The 17,609-nt window shown below is 57.8% G+C and overlaps 1 protein-coding gene across 3 annotated transcripts in view; it reads right to left on the bottom strand.

The window, feature by feature from the left end:
* OTOF (otoferlin) overlaps positions 1–17,609 on the bottom strand; it is a 91,477-nt gene that overhangs the window by 14,168 nt on the left and 59,700 nt on the right. For all 3 annotated transcript variants that reach the window (XM_044262540.1, XM_044262539.1, XM_044262541.1), the window contains 18 exons: positions 15,717–15,848; positions 11,096–11,158; positions 10,636–10,720; positions 8,223–8,382; positions 7,697–7,883; positions 6,836–7,022; positions 5,261–5,484; positions 4,714–4,822; positions 4,012–4,192; positions 3,770–3,890; positions 3,041–3,141; positions 2,827–2,917; positions 2,562–2,678; positions 2,123–2,275; positions 1,595–1,784; positions 1,374–1,498; positions 886–1,020; positions 21–182 (listed from right to left, as the gene is read on the bottom strand). In XM_044262540.1, coding sequence (XP_044118475.1) covers positions 21–182; positions 886–1,020; positions 1,374–1,498; positions 1,595–1,784; positions 2,123–2,275; positions 2,562–2,678; positions 2,827–2,917; positions 3,041–3,141; positions 3,770–3,890; positions 4,012–4,192; positions 4,714–4,822; positions 5,261–5,484; positions 6,836–7,022; positions 7,697–7,883; positions 8,223–8,382; positions 10,636–10,720; positions 11,096–11,158; positions 15,717–15,848 — 2,523 coding nt within the window. The remainder of the gene's footprint in view (positions 1–20; positions 183–885; positions 1,021–1,373; positions 1,499–1,594; positions 1,785–2,122; positions 2,276–2,561; positions 2,679–2,826; positions 2,918–3,040; positions 3,142–3,769; positions 3,891–4,011; positions 4,193–4,713; positions 4,823–5,260; positions 5,485–6,835; positions 7,023–7,696; positions 7,884–8,222; positions 8,383–10,635; positions 10,721–11,095; positions 11,159–15,716; positions 15,849–17,609) is intronic.

Raw genomic sequence — 17,609 nt, 5'->3', positions numbered from 1 at the left:
CCCCGGCCCTGTAGCCCCACCTGCAGCAGCTCGAAGGCAGCCAGCAGGTCTCCGGCCGTGGCGTTGCCACGGTAGATCTGGTAGTACTCGAGCTGTGGTGGGAAGCGGGGTGGGCAGTACCCCTCGTCCGCCATCTTCACCAAGGGCTTGGCGAAGGTCCGGCCCATGAAGTCGGCTTTGCCCTGGTATGACGAATAACCAAGGTGGCCCCCCAGCCCTTGAGTTCACTGGGCATGTTCACACCTGGGGTCTCCTTCAGTCCTCTCCATAGCCCCTGGAGCTAAGGGGCAGGTGGGATCCCTCCATTTTGCGGTTGGGGACAACTGAGGCTTGGGGCCTGCCACAGACTTGCTCAGGGCTGTGCCTGCAGCAAATGGTAGGTGTAGGACTCAGGGCTAGCCATGAGATCTTCCAGAGTCCAGAGTGCTCAGGGTATCTGGGTAGCTGGAGAGGTGGGTCCCCAGCACTGCAGGGGGTCACCTCCATCCTTCCCTTCTCCGGCCCAGAGCTCCCATGGAGAGCTGTGAGCCTGCCATGGACTGTGGGAGGTGTGGGCATGGGGCTGATGGGCCCAGGGGTGTGGGGAGGCTGATAACAGCAGGAAGTGACAGCCTATGTCCCGATGACTCTGGACCTGAGCTGGGTCTGCCTGTGGCGGGAGGGGGAGGGGGACACTTGGCCCAGCTCCTTCCAGAGATCCCAGAGGCTCCTGGCATTGGGAAGGGGACAGACTGCAGTGACAGGGCAGGAGACATCTGGGTCTGCTGGAGGGGCTGGTCAGCAGCCCCCCACTCCCAGCTTCCCCGCTGGCACCCTGGCTGAGGAGCTAAGGGGCTGGGCGGGGGGAGGTGTGGAGTGCTCCCTGATGCCCAAGTCCGCCCATACCATGGTGTCCTGGTCATAGATCTCGATGACAATGATGGGGGGGTCATCCCGCAACTCCTGGGCTTCACCGTACAGCTCCAGGTTGTCGAACACCAGCATCTGGTCCCAGGTGGGGCACAGGGTCTCATTCAGGACCTGCAGTGCAGGGTGGGGGAGGGGGTGTGTGGGCAGGTACAGGAGCAGGAGTAACCCCGAGTCACAGAGGCTTCCGGAAACTCCAGAGACAAGAGTGTCATGCCTCCTGGTTCTTCTCGAAAGCTTCAAATGAAGGCGGACGTGAGGTTGCTCCCGGGCCCCCCACACCCAACTGTCTCCCCTTTCTCCTGTGTTGAAACTAACCACAGTTAAAGCCTTTACCAGGGTGGCGGGGGCCCGTAGCTATCCGCACGGCTGTCCCCCAAGGATGTGGGTTGCTGGCCAATCTGTTTTCTGGTTCCCCCACACTCAGGGGCCTTCCAGGACTCCTCCCTCCTCCCGTGGGCCCTCACCTCCGTGCACTGACTCTGGTTGATGAAGAAGACGCGGGCAAAGGGGTCCGAGAGGCCGCTGCTGTCAGCGGCAAAGAGGCTGCGAGCCTGGTACATGTGGACTCGGAGCTGGAAGGCCTGCTTCTCTGTGGGGAGAGCAGGCTGAGGCTCCCCGTACCCGGAGGCCCCTCCAGCGCCCTCCCGGAGTGAGGGCTGACAGCCAGCCGGGTCCCCTCACTCACTGGTGTAGACCAGGCTGATGGGTGGAAAGGAGTGCAGGCCCAGGCCCTGGGTGGCCTTGACCTCCTCGAAGCCACAGGGCAGGCCGCTCAGGAAGTCTCTGCGCTGCTTGCTGAGGCCTAGCCACAGGTAGAGCTCCAACTTGGCCTGTACTGTCCAGCCCGCTGAGCCGAAGCCCCGCTTGCCAGGCAGCTGCGGGTGGCGGTGCATCAGCCCATGGGGAAAGGAAGGGGCGAGGGCCTGGGCCGGGCTGCCTGCCCCTGCCCCTCCACAGCCATCACACTGGGCTGGGGTGTGGGGCGAGGGAAGAGAGCCGAGGGGGAATTGGCCTATCTGAAGCCATCTGGCCCCCTTCCCCCTCTTCCTATATTCTCCCCCCACCCCTTCTCCGAGCACCTGCTACTTGAGGGCTCCACCCCTTCAGGCCGGGAGGTGGAGCCTTTGGAAGAAGCCGGATGCAAATCCCGGCCCCCAGCCCCGCCCCACCCCACCCCACCGCACCCCCAAGTCTCGTTCCAGTTTTCTGGCACCTTGAGGAAGAGCGTCTTGACCTTGGCGCAGTCCTTGCCCAGCTCCTCCTCGACCATGGAGAAGAGCAGGTCCTTGGAGGGCACCCGGGCGTAGGCCACGCGCTTATTGTTGCTCAACATCCAGATGAAGACATCGGGGATGCTGTGCTGCGGCTGGGGCCAGGCGGGGCGGGGCCGCTCAGCGAGGGCGTGGCCAGGGCCAGCACTGCCCCACTGACCCTCTGCTGGGGGCGGGCAGGCCTGGGCCTGCTAGGCCCGGGCCTGCTGAGGGAAGGGCCCCAGGGCTGGGTCTTCCTTCACCTCCCACGAGACAGGAGGAAGGGTTCATTGGCCTCTGTCCCCCAAGGTCTGTCAGAGGGGAAGGCGTGCAGGGGGGAGCCTCTAGCTGGTGCTAGGGCAAGCCCCTCCCCACGCCAGTCACTCGGGTCTGGGGGCACACCTCGTCTGCCAGGAAGCGCAGCTTCTGCAGGAAATTCTGACAGAGCCTCAGCTTGTCCCGCACCGTGTGTCTCTTCACCTGTGCCCGCAGGGTCTTGGCCTGCTGTCCCATGCTCTCCTGCAGGGGGCCGGGGTGCGTGGGAGAGGGGCTGAGGCGGTGCCGCCCAACTGAGGGGGCTGGCCTGGTGGCTGTGATCTCAGAGACAGATGTCCCCCCACCTTGGGCACCCTCCCCTGAAGCCCTGTGTGGTCCAGCATGTCCTCACCAGCTCCCGCATGCAGGACTTGAGGCGTTCCCGGTCCAGCCTGGTGCGGGAGGCATGGCCCTGGTCTTTGTCAGCAAGGGACAGGAAGCGGCTGGGGGACCAGGGGAGCAGCGCTCAGCTCAGCGGAGCCCACCCACCCAGCAGACCTGCACACACCTCCTTCCCAGCCCAGCCCCCGGCTTCCAGCCCCTCTTGCCCCACCCCTTCTCCTCACTAGCAGCCACAGCTGAGCTCCTCCAGGACGCCCCGCAGACGGCGCTCGGGGTAGGACTTCTCTGTCTTGATCATCTCCTGCACATCGTTTAGGCCTTCTTCCTGTGGGCCAGGAGGGAGGGTGCACGCTGAGCCCCAGGCCCCAACCCCAGCTTCCCCAATGTCTCCCGCCATTCATCAGGGGCACGAAGGGCTAGAGACCTGGGACCCCTCACTAGAGCCAGGGCCCCTCTTCCCAGGTCCTGCCACCATACAGAAACCATGAATTCTCCAGGTTCTGTTTCTTCCAGAAGGAAGAAGCCACCTCTGGGCTGTGGGTCTGTGGTCCCGGTAGACTCGCTGGGACTGGGCAGAAATCAAGGCTGGATGGGAGTGGGGTGCAATGCCGGCCAGAGACAGAGGGGATGGCCAGCCTCCTCCAGAGAACACCAGGACAGAATGGGCCAGGATTCCCAGACTCCACTTCAGGTAGCCCTAACCCCCACCCCCCACCCCACTCCTGGGACATGGGAGCAGGGACAGGACCAGAGGTCGTGCTGGGGCTATTCCTGCAGTCCTCACCCCCAGCCCCCTACCCCCAGCCCCCCATGGCAAGCTGCTGGGCAGCCTGTCTAGTGTGTTGCAAGGGAAGCTTCCAAGCTGGTCAAGGCCCTCAGAAGCTCGCCCCACCCCACCCCCCCGCCCCCTGCTTTCCCCTCCTCCTCTCCTCCCCCCACCGCCCGGCCCTGACCAGCTTGTCGGCGATGTGGTCCATGATGTTGGCGTTGTAGAGGCGGCGGCGCTGGTCCGGCCACCAGCTCCTGATGTAGATGCAGGGCTTGCGGTCCAGGTAGGGCAGATGGAAGTAGTTCCTGGGGGTGGGGAGGAGGTGGGAGGTTGAGAACTGGGGCGCCGGGAGCGGGGAGGCCAGCCCATGTGAGGATGCAGGGCAGCAGGCAAGACCACTCAGGACCCTCCTTCCACCTGGCTCACCTGTCAGTGACCTGGGGCCGCATGGGTGGGGTAGAGGACACGGAGGCCAGGTCCCCACCCTCGTCAGCTTCATCGTCACTTGAGTTCTGGATCAGATCAACTTCTTCCTCGTCCCCAGGCTCCTTCCGAGGCTGAGGCCGCTGGGGCCGCGACAGGCCATCAACTTCGTTCCCATAGTTACCTGGAGGCAGAAGGGGGCATGCGAGGGCCTAGAATCCTTTCCCTCCAGGTGTCCGCCCGCTGATCCGGGTGCTGCTTTAGGTTTGAAGGAGGGGAGGGGGGCACAGGGAGTGGGGAAGCTGCCTGGATTCTGTACCAGCTTGGACACAAGAGAACACTAGCCAGAGGAAGGAGCTCACAGCCTCCACCCTGGGCAAACCTCTCTAGGAGTCCTGATGACCACCGAGCTCAAAGTCCAACCTAGGACACTGCCTGGATTCCTACTCTCTCCCCTTTTGCCTCGGCAGGGAAGGCTTCTTTCTTCCCCATGTCCCAGACACAGCGTAGCCCTGTAGGACCTTAGTGTGCACTAAGGAACTGCTGTGGGCGTGTGTACACGCTCGTGCGAACACTGTGTACTATGTGGGTGCCTGAGCACATGTGAAGGAAAGTGGTCAAAGTTTCCCTCCCTCCAGGCTTGTGGTACGTTTACCACCCAGCAGCCCCCAGGCCTGAAGACCCCACTGTGAGCCCAGCACTCACCTATGGTGACCTCAAAGGTGATTGGCTTGTCTCCATTTTTCCGGTCGATCATTGAGGCCTCTAGGAAGGCTCCAAATAGAAAGAATTCTTCTGTTTTCCCTGTGCAGCTCTGTGGGGAAGGCAGTTCAAACCATCCTCAAACCTCAGCAGAAATGTTGGACCTGGGGCCAGGCCTCCTACGGTCTTACAGACAGGCCCTTTGGGTCACTGGGGCGGACCCCCACCCTGCCGTGCAGTCAAGCAGCCCAGACCCTGAAGGCCTAAATCCTTTTGCCGTCCAGCCTGGGTATCCCTGGACAGGGACAACCATGGCCAGGAAGAGGGCAGAGAGGAGGCTCCCCCTTGGGACCTCCAGGCGGAGTGTAGGCACAGGCAGTGGGGGGGCAGGTCCCCATGAGGGACAGAGTGTGGGCCCCTGCTTCTTGGGGAAGGAGGCTTCATCACAGGGTCTTGCCCTCTGAGTAGACAGGGCACCACAAGGCAGAGCACAGTCCCAGGCTGCCCGAGCTGGGGGCTCTGGAGGACAGCCCAGTCCCCGGGTCCTCACCTCCGAGACGGGTGTGGCCTGTTCCACCTGTACCTCGGTGGAGCTGGTGAGCTCGGGGTTGGAGGTGTCCAGGATCTCCACGGCCAGGCCCAGCATGAGGCGGGCGCGGAACGACACGCCCTCACCCAGGCCCTCGTTCAGGTCCTGGTGCTCGTCCAGCAGCGTGTAGTTGCGCGTGGAACCGTACATGTTCACCCAGGCTGGGCCCAGCGTGGGCAGGAAGCCTGTGGGCCATGGGGAGAGGACAAGGGGCTCATGGGAGTGGTGGAACCTCTTTGGGGGGCTCCCGGTGGCTGAGCCGAGAACCCCATGCCTTGCTTGGCGAGACACTGGAGGTGGGAGAAAGCCTGTGGGCCAGCACGTGGCCGACGGGGAGGCCTTAGGGCCGCACCCATCTGCTGAGTATGGGCAGCCTGGGACAGCCTCCTCGCTTACACGGAGCCCTCGCAGGTCAGGCTCCCTGCCTCCTGCTCTGTGAAGCCCGGGCTGCCTACAATCTTTTTGAGGAACAGAGGCTGGCTTCCCTCAAATTCCTCAGCCTGGCCTTCTGGCCCTTAGCGGCCTGTGCAGACCTGCATCTCACCAGGTCCCCCCATCGCCCCTCCCCCCATGCAGACCCCTCCCATCCTCTCCGAAGACCCTCCCTCCATCCGCCTGTGTAATGCCTTCTCCCTGAAGCAGGCCCAGATCCTAGTCCCTGCTAACTTGTCCCGCTGTTGGCCTTTGCTGTCTCATGTGTAACTCAGGCCCGATTCGGCAGCATGTGCTATGTTTTTTTTTTTTTTTTTGTTATGCCTGGTTTAGAAAAAAATTTATGGCATTTAAAAAACTCAGGATATGCTGTACATGATATAAAATTCACCATTTAAAAATGTGCCCTGTAGTGGTTTTCGGTATATTCACTCAGTTGTACGGGCATCACCTGATTCCATCACCCCCTGCCCCCAAGAAACTCTATACCTATTAGCAGTTAGGCCCCTGTCACCCACCTCCAGCCCCAGCAAACACTAGTCTACTTTCTGTCTCTGTGGATTTGCCTATTCTGGACAGCTCGTATAAACAGAGTCAGAGAACATGTGGCCTTTTGTGCCTCTGGCTTTCGGTTTTGAGCCCGTGATGCCACATCGCCCTCTCTAGTCCCCTGTGAGCACCACGAGGCCGGGAGTAGGTGTTTCTCGTGCTCTACCTCCCTGAAGCCCAGAGCCTGGGTTCTAGAAGGAGTCAGTCCCACAAGCTGGTAGACAGTATGTGCATATGTGAAACGTGTGTGTACATATGTGTCATCATTATTTCCATTTCCCAGATGGGAAAACAGGCTCAGAGATCATACAGCTACTAATCCTCAGGGCTCAGTTCAAATCCAGAAAGACTGGCTTAGGCAGGCTGTGTGAGGGGACCTGAGCCATGACCTTCCCCTTTTCCTTTGAGGGGGAGGGGGCTGCAGACCAAGCCCTCACCATGCCTGGGTGCCTTTCAGGAAATGGTTGAGATGGTGGAGGAGGTGTGGGGGGGGCAGGTCTCACTGACTCCTGCCCTTCAGTGCCCTCGCCCCTCACCCAGTCTCCTACTGCTGACCTTTGTCCCCATCGTTGGAAATCTTGCGCAGGTCAATGAAGTGGGTGCCGATGGCCACGTCGTTGACCTTGTCTGAGTCCCGGATCTGCACCTTCATGCGCTTGCAGAGTGGGGGGAACAGGTCTGTAAAGACCACCTGCTCATTCCACAGGGGCTCATAGCTGCTTTTCTGCACTGAAGTCTTGCCCTGGAGGGAGGGAGTGAGGGTCAGGGCGTGTGTGTGTGTGTGTGTGTGTGCGCGCGCGCACACGTATGCACATAGGGGTTATGTGTATATGTTATATGTGTGTACATGTGTGCATACATGTGGACTATGCATAGGGTATGTGTATACAGGTGTTGTGTGTATGTGTATGTATGTGTATGTGTGGGATGTGTATATATATAATTTTTAATTTAAATTCAACTTAGTTAATATGCAGCATATTGTTGGTTTCAGGGGTAGACTTTAGTGATTCATCAGTTGCATACAACACCCAGTGCTCACGTGTGTGTGTGTGTGTGTGTGCGCACACGCACACACACTTAAGTCTGGCAGGCACTCTTCCCCACACCAGCCTCTCAGACTCTCCTCCCTTTCAGTGCTCCTGTCTGCGCTCTTGGTCTGCAAGACACAGAGGCAGGCAGGATCCCCTAAGGCCTGTCCGTGGCTGAGAGGACCCCCAAGCCAGCGGCAGCTCCAGCCCCTCTCAGCGGGAGCTCCCCTCCCTCCTCCCTCTCCTCGAATGCACCCCGGGATCGAAGGTGCCCCCGGCTTCTCATTCTGCCTCACATCCGCCTCCAGCCTCCCTCCTCCAATCACTCCATACCTCTCATGCCTGTTACCCCAAACCCAGCCTCCTGCCTCCTGCACCCCAATACCTTCTGGCCAGCAAAGGAGACTTGCACATAGGGGTCGACCAGGTCCTTGTTCTCACCAATGAAAGCCTTCTTCACATTGGCCATGAGGCTGGTGTTCATACGGGGCAAGCCCTCTGCTCGGTAGATTTTCACGTAGAACCGGGCCCACTGGCGTTCAGGGGGCACCCCCTCGGGGAGCAGCAAGTTCCTGCCGGCACACAGAGCTAAGGCTTTCGTGGCCAGGTATGGGCAACCCAGTCCTGCCCTGGCATCTGCCTACCCTGGTGCCTGGGACAATCTCTGTGAAGTCCTTCCCGCCCTGCCTCAGTGCTTCCTCTCTTGGGGTCTCTTGGGGTCTAGGGACCCCAAGGCCAGTCCTGCTTTTGGTCCTTCTTGGAAGAGCTGGTCTGTCTGCGGGGGGGGGGGACAAAAGTAAGGGAGGGGGGTGCGGGGAGGGTCTGTGTGCCAAGTCCACCTCAGGGACTCCTTGTGGGGGAAGGGAGGGCTGGGTCAGGTCTCCAGGGCTGGGGGCAGATGGGAACCTCACCCCTCAATGTCATCGTCATCTGTCTCGTTGGCCTTATGGGGTGTCTTGATGTTGTCCCCCTTGCCCACCACGGCGACGTCACACTTCACGTAGCCCTTCAGCCCAGCGGAGATGTCGTCGGGGTCTGACAGGATGGCCCACTTGTGGTGGAATTGGTGCTCTGCAGGGGTGACGAGAGCGGACTGCACCTGCCGTCCGGGGCAGGCTGCACGGCTGAGCAGCCTTCTGGGGCCTGATCCCCAGGATGGCCGGAAGGAGACAGAGGCCCCCGGAGGGGCGAACAGCTGGGGAAAGGTCCTGCATCCAGGTGTGTGACTTTGAAGCGAAAACCCTCCAAACTGGTTTTTCGGCCCGCAGCTGTCCTGCCCCGACCCCTGCGGACAACCTGCACACAGTAGCCCCGCAGAACCCTCGGAGAGGCTCCCCCGCCCTCACTCCTCCTTCCAAATGTCTGCACCTCGTGAGTGTGTGGGGTACAGACCACCGACCTTCGTGGGGTCTGTGAGGCCTCCTGATTCCGCTTTGCCCGGCTCACTCCTCATCCCACTCCGCCCCTGTGCTCCCGCTGGCTCCAGCTGCTGACTCCCCTCGGAACAACCGAAGTCCCTGCCAAGCCCCTCATGCCTTTAGGGCTGCTGCTCTTTGAGCTTGGAAGGGTCTCCTTCCTCTCCCCCACCCCTTCCAAACTTCTCAGACACCTGCCAGGGAAGGCTGGTCGGGTCGGGGCAGTGGCTAGCGCCCAGGAACTCCTCTATGATCTACCAGAGGGGGGCTGTGGCCTTGGGTGGCCCCCCGCGACCCCCTGACCTCCAGCAGAGAGAATTAGTGAGTGAGCAGGGTCCTGTTGCTGCCTCTGATGGTGGAGACATGGTCCCGCCAGGGTGAGAAGCAGGCCCTGGTCCCGCAGGAAACCCTCCCAGCTCCACAAGATCTCAAACTACCAGAGACTCTCAGCGTCACCCACGAGCTCTGCGTCCCTGGCTGGCTGCTTCCAGTGACCCCCCGCCTGGTCCAGCAACCAGGGGCCCATTAGGAGAGTCAGACCAAACCCGAGACCATCAGATTGAAGACCTCAGTGCCCTAACGGAAGGGGCCGTGTGACCTCAGGTTCCCAGGAAGGGGATCAGGCTCGGGAACAGATTCAGAAGCAGCAGCAACTCTGGCGGGGGGTTAGCCCAGCGGAGAGCCTGGAATCTGGGCCCGCCTGGACCCGGATTCACACGCGATTCCTTTCCCTGGACCAGCGGCGTAAGCTTGCTTGGCCTGCTTCCTTCTCGTGAAATGGAGTGACGGTGCCTGCAGGGGCTGGTAAGGGTTAGGCCTGGGGGCACGGCATGCATGCTGTCTCAGTGGCCGTGGTCTCCTCTCTAGGACTCCACCGTCCCGAAGTCCAGGGGTCCACATCAGGCTCCTTGCTGTCTCTCCGAACCCCTGCTGCCAGTCCTGGGGGTGGGGGGCCCTGCTCGGCCCCAGGCTGGAACACCTCTGGGATACCCGTGTGACTCCAGCCCACGGCCTGCAGCTGGGTATGCTTCCTGGGAAGGGTCAGATCACCAACCGGCCCTCTCCCCCCTCCCGAAGATGCTACTGGTCACTAGGGCCCCCTCTGCTGTGGATGACAATGTGTGTGTGTGTGTGTGTGTGTGTGTGTGTGTGTGTGTGTGTGGGAAAGGTGCTGGCCTGGGAGTCAGGAGACCGGGTTCTGCTCCCATGGACCCTGGGCAAGTCTCTTCGTGACCCTGGACCTCTTTGTCATACAGAGACACCTGACTAGTGTTTTGAGCTCTGTGGTGGCTTGAGTGTCCTATGAGTTTGTGGTGGTTATGCGTACAGTCCTGGGTTTGGACTCGATTCCCTAGTCTATGTCACGGAGCGTGCACCAGCCAAGCGTCTATGAAGTCGAACCGTAAGAAATCATCGACTTGTTCAACCTAATAGTTTGTGGCCCTTCCAAGCTACTTAACTTCTCTTGGCTTCATTTATCTCATCTGCACAGTGGGGAGGAACACCAATGCCTCCGCCTCACTGTTCTGTGGGGGTCAAACGGGACGCCCGGTGAAATGGGATGGTCACTGTCAAAACGCCTGACGGAACGGTTACTGCATCCTGAGTGGTGGGTTCACTTCAGGGACGAGACGTGGGGCCCTCTTGGCCTGGCCTGGGCCTCACAAACCCTCTGGGAATTCCACTGGGGTTCCCTTGCCAGCCCCATCCAGGGTTGGCCCATGGGGACCCACATTGCTGAGAGTCATCTGCAGCCCCACACGCCACTTTTGGGGGGCCTGGGGTCCCGGCCTCCCTCAGAGGCTGCCACACCCGTTTGTATTGAGGACAGTGTGGCTCAGGGGTGCCCTAGAGTCACACAGCCTGATTTCTTGGCCACTGAAGCTGACCGAGTCGCGCAGCTACTCACCAGGCTGGGAGTACACGGTTCCCACATCCATTTTGAAGGACCCCACTAGGGTGCCACTGCGCAGCAGGTTCTTGGAGTGGATCACCTTCCAGGCAGAACCACCAGCCCCCAGTCAGGCCAGGCAGGGTAGAGACTTTCCATGGGGGACAGTGGCACCACCTGTCTTTCTGGGGAACGGAGCTTTTCGGTGAAGTGGGAGGGCATTCGGTAGGGCAGGAATGGCTTGCTGAGGCTCAGCATTAACCCCTCTTGCCCTCATTTCTGCTGGCTGCCAGGTACGGGTGAGTAGGTTGCACACTGTGCAGAGATGCCTGGTTAAACAGGCGAGAGGGGCCCAAATCAGCCCGTGCTGTGCTTGCCAGCTGTGTGTCTGGACATGGGGCTGCCTTCTAATGGTTGGTCCATCCAGAGGGATGACCTTTTCAAGTCTACACCAAAGAGCAGCTTGAGCTACACTCACCGAGATCTTGATGATCTTGTCGAACATGACGTCAGGAGAAACGTGGAAGTCAAAGACGAAGTACTGGAAAGAGGAAGGACCCAAACCTGCCATCATTCAGCTAATAGCAGCCAGCGACCTGGGACAGTGACAGGCCCCTCTCTCCTGCCAGTGCCTGTCTGCGTCCCGGCCATCTCCCCTGAGCCCCGAAGGTCAGAGGAGTAGCAGTGGCAAATATCAGTCCCCCTGACTCTGTGGCAGGCGGGAGTCATGTGGCTTTGGCAGCACGTGGTCTGCTCTGTTTCCCAAGCTGTAAGATGGGGTATGACACCCGCCTCGGAGTTTTGTTATGAAGCTGGGTGAGACTGTATGAGACACCATAACATACAGCGCCATTGTACAGGCAAGACAGACATTGCCTTTAACCACACTGCTCCAGGCCTGATGTGTCCCAGCTTCAGCGATGTTGAAGGTGTGAAGGACTTCATTTGCCAGAAATGGAAAATGCTCCGAGTGTGATCTGGCCCCTGGAGCTGGGTGCTGCCACTGTCCCTGGCCCCATCTCTCCAGGCCTCGGTGTGCAGGTGCCGGGAGCGAGGGCAGGGCGCAGTCACACAAGGACCATGGCTTTGCTGAATTTGTGGGCAGAGACAAGGAAGAAGTGTTGCCAACATGCTTAGGACCAATGTCTGAGGAGAGTGTGTTCCCTGCTGCTGGAGATTCACACTGGAGCATTGTGGGTCAAAGTGCTGCCTTTAGGGTGCCTGGATGGCTCTATCAGTTAAATGTTTGCCTTCTGCTCAGGTCATAATCCTAGGGTTCTGGGAACAAGCCCCACATCGGGCTCCCTGCTCGGTGGGGTGCGTGCTTCTCCCTCTCCCTCTGCTCCTCTGTTCCCCTCTGCTTGTGTTCTCTCTTTCTCAGTCTCTCTCTCTCAAAATAAACAAACTCTTTTTTAAAAGTGCTGCCTTTAGAGCAGACAGCTGGGCTCTTCCGGTTAGGCCAATCACTTCCTTCCCGGGCCTCAGTTTACCGCCCTGTGATGTGGGGACAATACTCCGGGCTGCCATGTTGAACTGCTCCAGGGGCACCATCCGAAGGGGTGTGGGAGGCATGGTGGTGAAGTCTGAGGGAGCTGACCACGGTCAAGCGTTAAAGCCGTAAGTGCACGTGGTCGGGGGCCCCATACATGGCAACTGCTGCATGTGGCCGCAATGTGTCAGGTGGCACTGGTCGGGGGGTGATGCTGGAGAGATGGATGGAGATGGATGGAGATCGAGTCACGCAGGTGGTATTTCAGCAGAGGGCACAGGGCACATGTCAGGAAAGGCCATGAGGGACGGGATGGCAGGAGGGGAGGGCAGTAGAGAGGCCCCCAGGGGAGGGGGCATCAAGACAACAGAAAAAGCTGGGCAGTCCAGAGAGAAGGGTGACATGGACTTGTCCTTGGGGACAGTGTGGTCCTTGATGACCCTTGATGACCCGGTCCTTGATGACCGAGGGCGGTTTCTGTGGAGCTGGGGGTGGAGAATGGGGGGTACTTAGGAGGAGAGGCAGTGGGGACAGTTCACGGAGTTGGACGGTGAGTGGGAGGTCAGAAAGGGGCGTGGCTAGAAGGGATGGACAGGGGACAGATGGACAGAGAGACTCCTGCCTGTTTCCTGACCCTGAGCATATGCGGTTTTCCATCATTGTACTCGGAGAGAATATGCCAGAGTAGAACACCTTATAGGCAAGGAAGAACCAAAGGAAAAGTAAAGGCAGAGTTGGGGGTGTTGAGTGGATGGGTGATGCCAGACTCTTTGGGAAGAAAGAAGAGAAGGATCCAGGGCCAGAGAGAGAGGTAGTTGAAGCAGAAGGGGAAGGCACCAGTGGCCAGGACCAGATGCAACCATGGAATGGGGTCTTGACCTGGACTTGAATGGTCAGGTTATAATGGGAGGGCAATGGTTGTGAGCCTCCCTTCCCAGGAAGATGGGTCTGGAGCCAGGCAGGGGGCAAAGGCCAGGCCAGCTGCCTCTGACTGTGTCTGCCCTGGGAGAGCGAGCTAGCTAAGTGAGAGCCAGAATTCTGCAGCCTCTGAGGAGTCTGTGGGCACATTCCTTGTGTGTCCTGAGCAGACGTCCCTTTCCTAACCACTTTAGAAGTCTGCTACGTCATGCTATTGTTCTCATCTCCCTCTGTTGTGTTTAGTGGAGTCAAAGAAGGAAAGTTCCTGCTAACTCAAAGAATTAGCCAGAAGCAGCACAGCCCTGGGTATGACCCATAGTCATGGGTATTTTTCAGTGAGGAGGAATGTGGCATAGGACAAGAAGCAAAAAGGAAAGTCCTGCTTTGGGACCAGAGGAATCGTGGGAAGATAGCTTCAAGTGGTCTTTCTCAGCGAGGTAATTCTAACCCCAGCGGGACATCTGGCAACATCTGGAAACATTTTTGGTTGCTACTGGGTGGGGTTGTTACCGCCATCGAGTGGGTAGAAGGGATGCTGCCCAACGTCCCACACTTCACAGGACAGTCCCTGACACCAAAACGTCCCTAGTGCTGAGTGAGAAACACTGGTTTGGCAGAAACAGAAATTCAATGAATCAGAGCCACTTGGATTTGTGAGAAAGAACAAAACTAGAATCAGGAACAGATTAAAGATTCACGTGAGTGGAAGGGATAGTCTTAGTGGAAAGTGGTTTCTTAGTGGAAAGTCTTAGTGGCAACTGGAAAGTGGTTTTTAGGCTGGAAGTAGGCGTGGCCTGTCAGGGGAGAGACTGTCACCTCTGTGGTCCCCATGTTGCCAGGCATGGGCTCAAAGTGCCACACATGCTGAGCAAATGTTTGTTTCTTCCTTCGGGGGAGTATGCATTCAGCAAAGTGCTACCCAACCCCTCCAGGCACAAGCCAGCTTCTGGGATGGGCCACAGTGACACAGGAGACTGGGAGCCTCCAACCCACCAGGGACAGAGACATGAAGGACCAACCACAGTTCATGGACGTTACTGTCCCAGAGAAAGAAACGCATCGACCTCTGACTCAGAGAATGCTGGTAGGTCGGCTCAGGGGCAAGGACCTTAGGCCTGGGATGTGGAGGGTGAGTAGGAGTTTGCTGGGGAAATGGCATGGGGAGAGCTGCTCTGTTTCCTTGGGAAGGAGCAGGCAATGTGAACAAAACACAAAGTGCATTGGGGCTGGTGCAAGGTGAGGCCTTGAGTCAGCCAAACGTGGCTCTGCCGCTATCAAATAACCGTGGAAGGCCATGGGCACGTGTCTCCAGATCCGTTAAGGGAAAGCAGACTCTTAGCTAGGCTGGAGGCTTTGCTGGCCAGGGATGCGCCCTGATGTGAGGTCAGAGACGGGGAGGCTGAATTTCCTGGTTCCTGGGAAAGTGGCCACATGGGGCTGGGAGATGAGGGAAGGTGTTGGTGAGCACGGATGCCCCAGCCCTGTGGGCCTATGGGCTACCAGCTGTGAGAACCGGGCCCACCCGTGGTAGCATAGGGCCCTGGCCTGGGTCCCTGTGGGGGACAGAAGTGTGTCCAGTTTTCCTTCCTGAAGATGCATGGCTGGGGAGCTCCCTGCCAAGTTCAGGGGGGACCCTCAGCCCTCACCACGCCTCAGCACAGACATGGAGACCCTGGACACAGATGCCTCACTTGGGCCAGGCTGGCCCCCCCTACTTCTTGGAGCCACCAGGCAAGGCCAACTGGATGTCCCTCCAGGAGAGGAAGGGCTAGAACCCTCAGGCTTCTGTGTCCCTCTGACCTACGCTCAGGCATCTAAAGGTCACCTGGGCATCTCCCACCAGAGCTGATTAGGTCCGTTCCCTGCTGGAGCCCAGAGTCAGCCTATTGTGTCAGCGGTGGCCATCTGAGGGGGCAGAGGGAGCCCTGGGCTGAGGCTGACAGGCTGGGTCCTGCTTCGTAAACAGCGCTCTCTGTGCTCTTGGGCAAAGCCCTTCCCACTGAGGCCTCAGTCTCCTCCTCCATAAGATGGGGAGATAGAATTAGAAGGTTTCTGAGGTCCTTTGACCTCAGTGTGGGCTCAGATGGCTGCAAAGAACAGGAGCAGGAACCAGACTTTTTCTCTCATACCCTAAGGCCAGTGCTCTGGAAGCATCCCCGCAGAGGTTCAGGCAGCCTGGAGGCAGCCCAGGGGAGAAGGTGAGCGCGTCGAACCCGACTCTGGCCCTTAGTGCCCGGGTGAGGACTTTCTCCAAGAGCTTCAGTGTCCCCTTGTGTCACATGGGATTGAGGGCAACAACCTCTGACTTTTGTGGAGGCCGGATGAGGGGACGCACCTGCAGCATTTACAGGAGAGGCTGGCTCACAGGGACCGCTCCTGAATGGTGTCACTGACCCAGAGGGCTCTGGCCAAGCCCCACGGGGTTCACCCACAGACAGCACTGGAGGTGTGTTTCAAAGGGTGGCCTCCGGCCAGAACACTATCAGGGGGTGATCTAGACGGGCTTCAGTGGACATGGCACGGCACATCTGCGTGCTGGGGGCCGTAACAGCGTAGGCCAAGGTCAGCCCTGCTGGGAGCCTTTTGTGCCCCTTGACTCCTGCTGCTCCCATGGGGCTCGGGTGGCCTGGAGACCCGCCTCCCACCACATGTAGGAAGTCCCTTTCCACACGTAAGGCCACAAGGTACTGACCTCATTGTAGTAGGGGCAGTTAGTGGACTCCTTCATGGACGTGCACTTCTTGTCATCACCCACCTCCACGCACACTACGGGGTCCATGTTCAAGCCCACCAGCTGCCGGGCCTCGATCACGGTGATGCTGACCTGCGAGCAGGAGAGGGAAGCCAGAGGTGAGCCCCGTGAGCCGGGCAGCTGGTCCCTCTGGAGCCGAGCCCAGGAGCAGGGAGCCAATACGGGGCTTGGGTTCCAGTGTGAGCGCTTGGATCCAGGGCTCTTTCCCCACTAAGCCCCTGTGTCTTCTTCTATAAAGGAAGGGCCTGGGCTGAATCATCGCTGCCTGTGTTCTAGAATTATCTGCAGGGAAGAGGGTGCCGGTTAAACAAGCTGGTGTCCACACCAAACTCCAGACCAAACCTGTCCAACTTCGGGCAGGTGGGGCCAGGCATCAGTATTTTTAGGACTCCCCCAGCCTACCTGGCTCTGCCTAGTAGAAGGCTGCAAACCACTTACGGGGTTTCACGCACTCAGGAATTAAGCTTTCTATGTCTTCATTAACGTGCAAGTAATTTCTTGCTCTAGGATCTCTCTTTTTAAGATTGGGGGCCTCTGAAAGCTCTCTGTGTTTCTGGAATTTGGCCCCCCTTTCCACATTCCTGGTTTCCTCCTTTTGTTTAATTTCTTTGTTGGGGAGCATGGGTCACTTTTGCTGGCTTGATGCTGTGTGTTTTGTGTGCTCTGTGTCTTTTTAGGGGGTGTCTAGCCCCCTGGAGTCTTACTTTTATGCTGGGAAGCCATTTTGCAGTAGTTAGTACATCTAACAAATGTTTATGCGTATATATGGGGTGGGGGAGGGGTGGTATGTGTGCATACCTTTTCTGAACCTTCCCTTTCAAGATTTATTTATTGGAGAGAGAGGGAGAGAGAGGTAGGGAGGGGCAGAGAGAGGGAGACATAGTCCCAAGTAGATTTCCTGCTGAGCACAGAGCCCAGTGACACGTGGGCTGGATTTCATGAACCTGAGATCACAACCCAAGCCAAAACCAAGAGTCAGACGTTTAGCTGACTGCACCACCCAGGTGCCCCTCTTGAACCTTCATTTTAAGCAATCAGTTCTTGCTTTGGATTTAGAGGTGCTGGTCCCCATTGGGGTGGCCATGACAAAAATAGAAAGAAGCACAGATTTGGGGTGGCTGGGGTGGCAATGAACCCCAGAACTTACACATGACCAGTTGTGAGAGGCTCACAGAGCTAGATATGGAAACACCACCTATCCATAAGTTATGTGAAGGTTAAATGAGGTCCTGTGTGTCAAGGTGCTTCATAAACCATAGAAAGTTCTAGAAGATGTGAGTTCTTGTGATAAATGACTTCTCAGAGTCTCCCAAGTAGGTAGGGTCCTATAGCTTATGATTGTTCCATTTGTCTCTCTCACACTTGCATTTTAACATTTTAACAAAATAGCCTGTGCTAAGCTAGTATTAGCATTTACCTTGGCTAATTCTTCTAATGAAACTGTGGGGATTGCTTTTATGCTTCCCATTTGCAGATTTGGTATTTTAATCGCTGTGCTTTGATGCAACTTCTAAATATGATTTTACTCCAGAAAATTATTTTCCCTTTTCATAAAAAAAGAATAGCCATGGAAATTATCCTTCACTGTGTCCATCAAAGTCTCATAAATTTTCTGAAGCCCAAGAAATATGCATATCAAAACTAATGATGTTAAGAAAAATAGAAATTTCGGTACCAATGAGAACATTGCCAAGTAAGTATATAGAACTGGAAAACGAACATTCGCTAATTGAAGTAACACTTGAACTATGAAAGCAAGGATTTCTATTTGGAACTTGAAATGCCAAAGGGAATGAAGCTCAGCATCCAGAGCTCTGAAGACGTTTAATGATC

This window comes from Neovison vison, chromosome 8, assembly GCF_020171115.1.
Source record: "Neovison vison isolate M4711 chromosome 8, ASM_NN_V1, whole genome shotgun sequence".
Lineage (NCBI taxonomy): Eukaryota > Metazoa > Chordata > Mammalia > Carnivora > Mustelidae > Neogale > Neogale vison.
The sequence above is the reverse complement of the archived record's forward strand: the minus strand, read 5'-3'. Positions and strand labels throughout refer to the sequence as shown.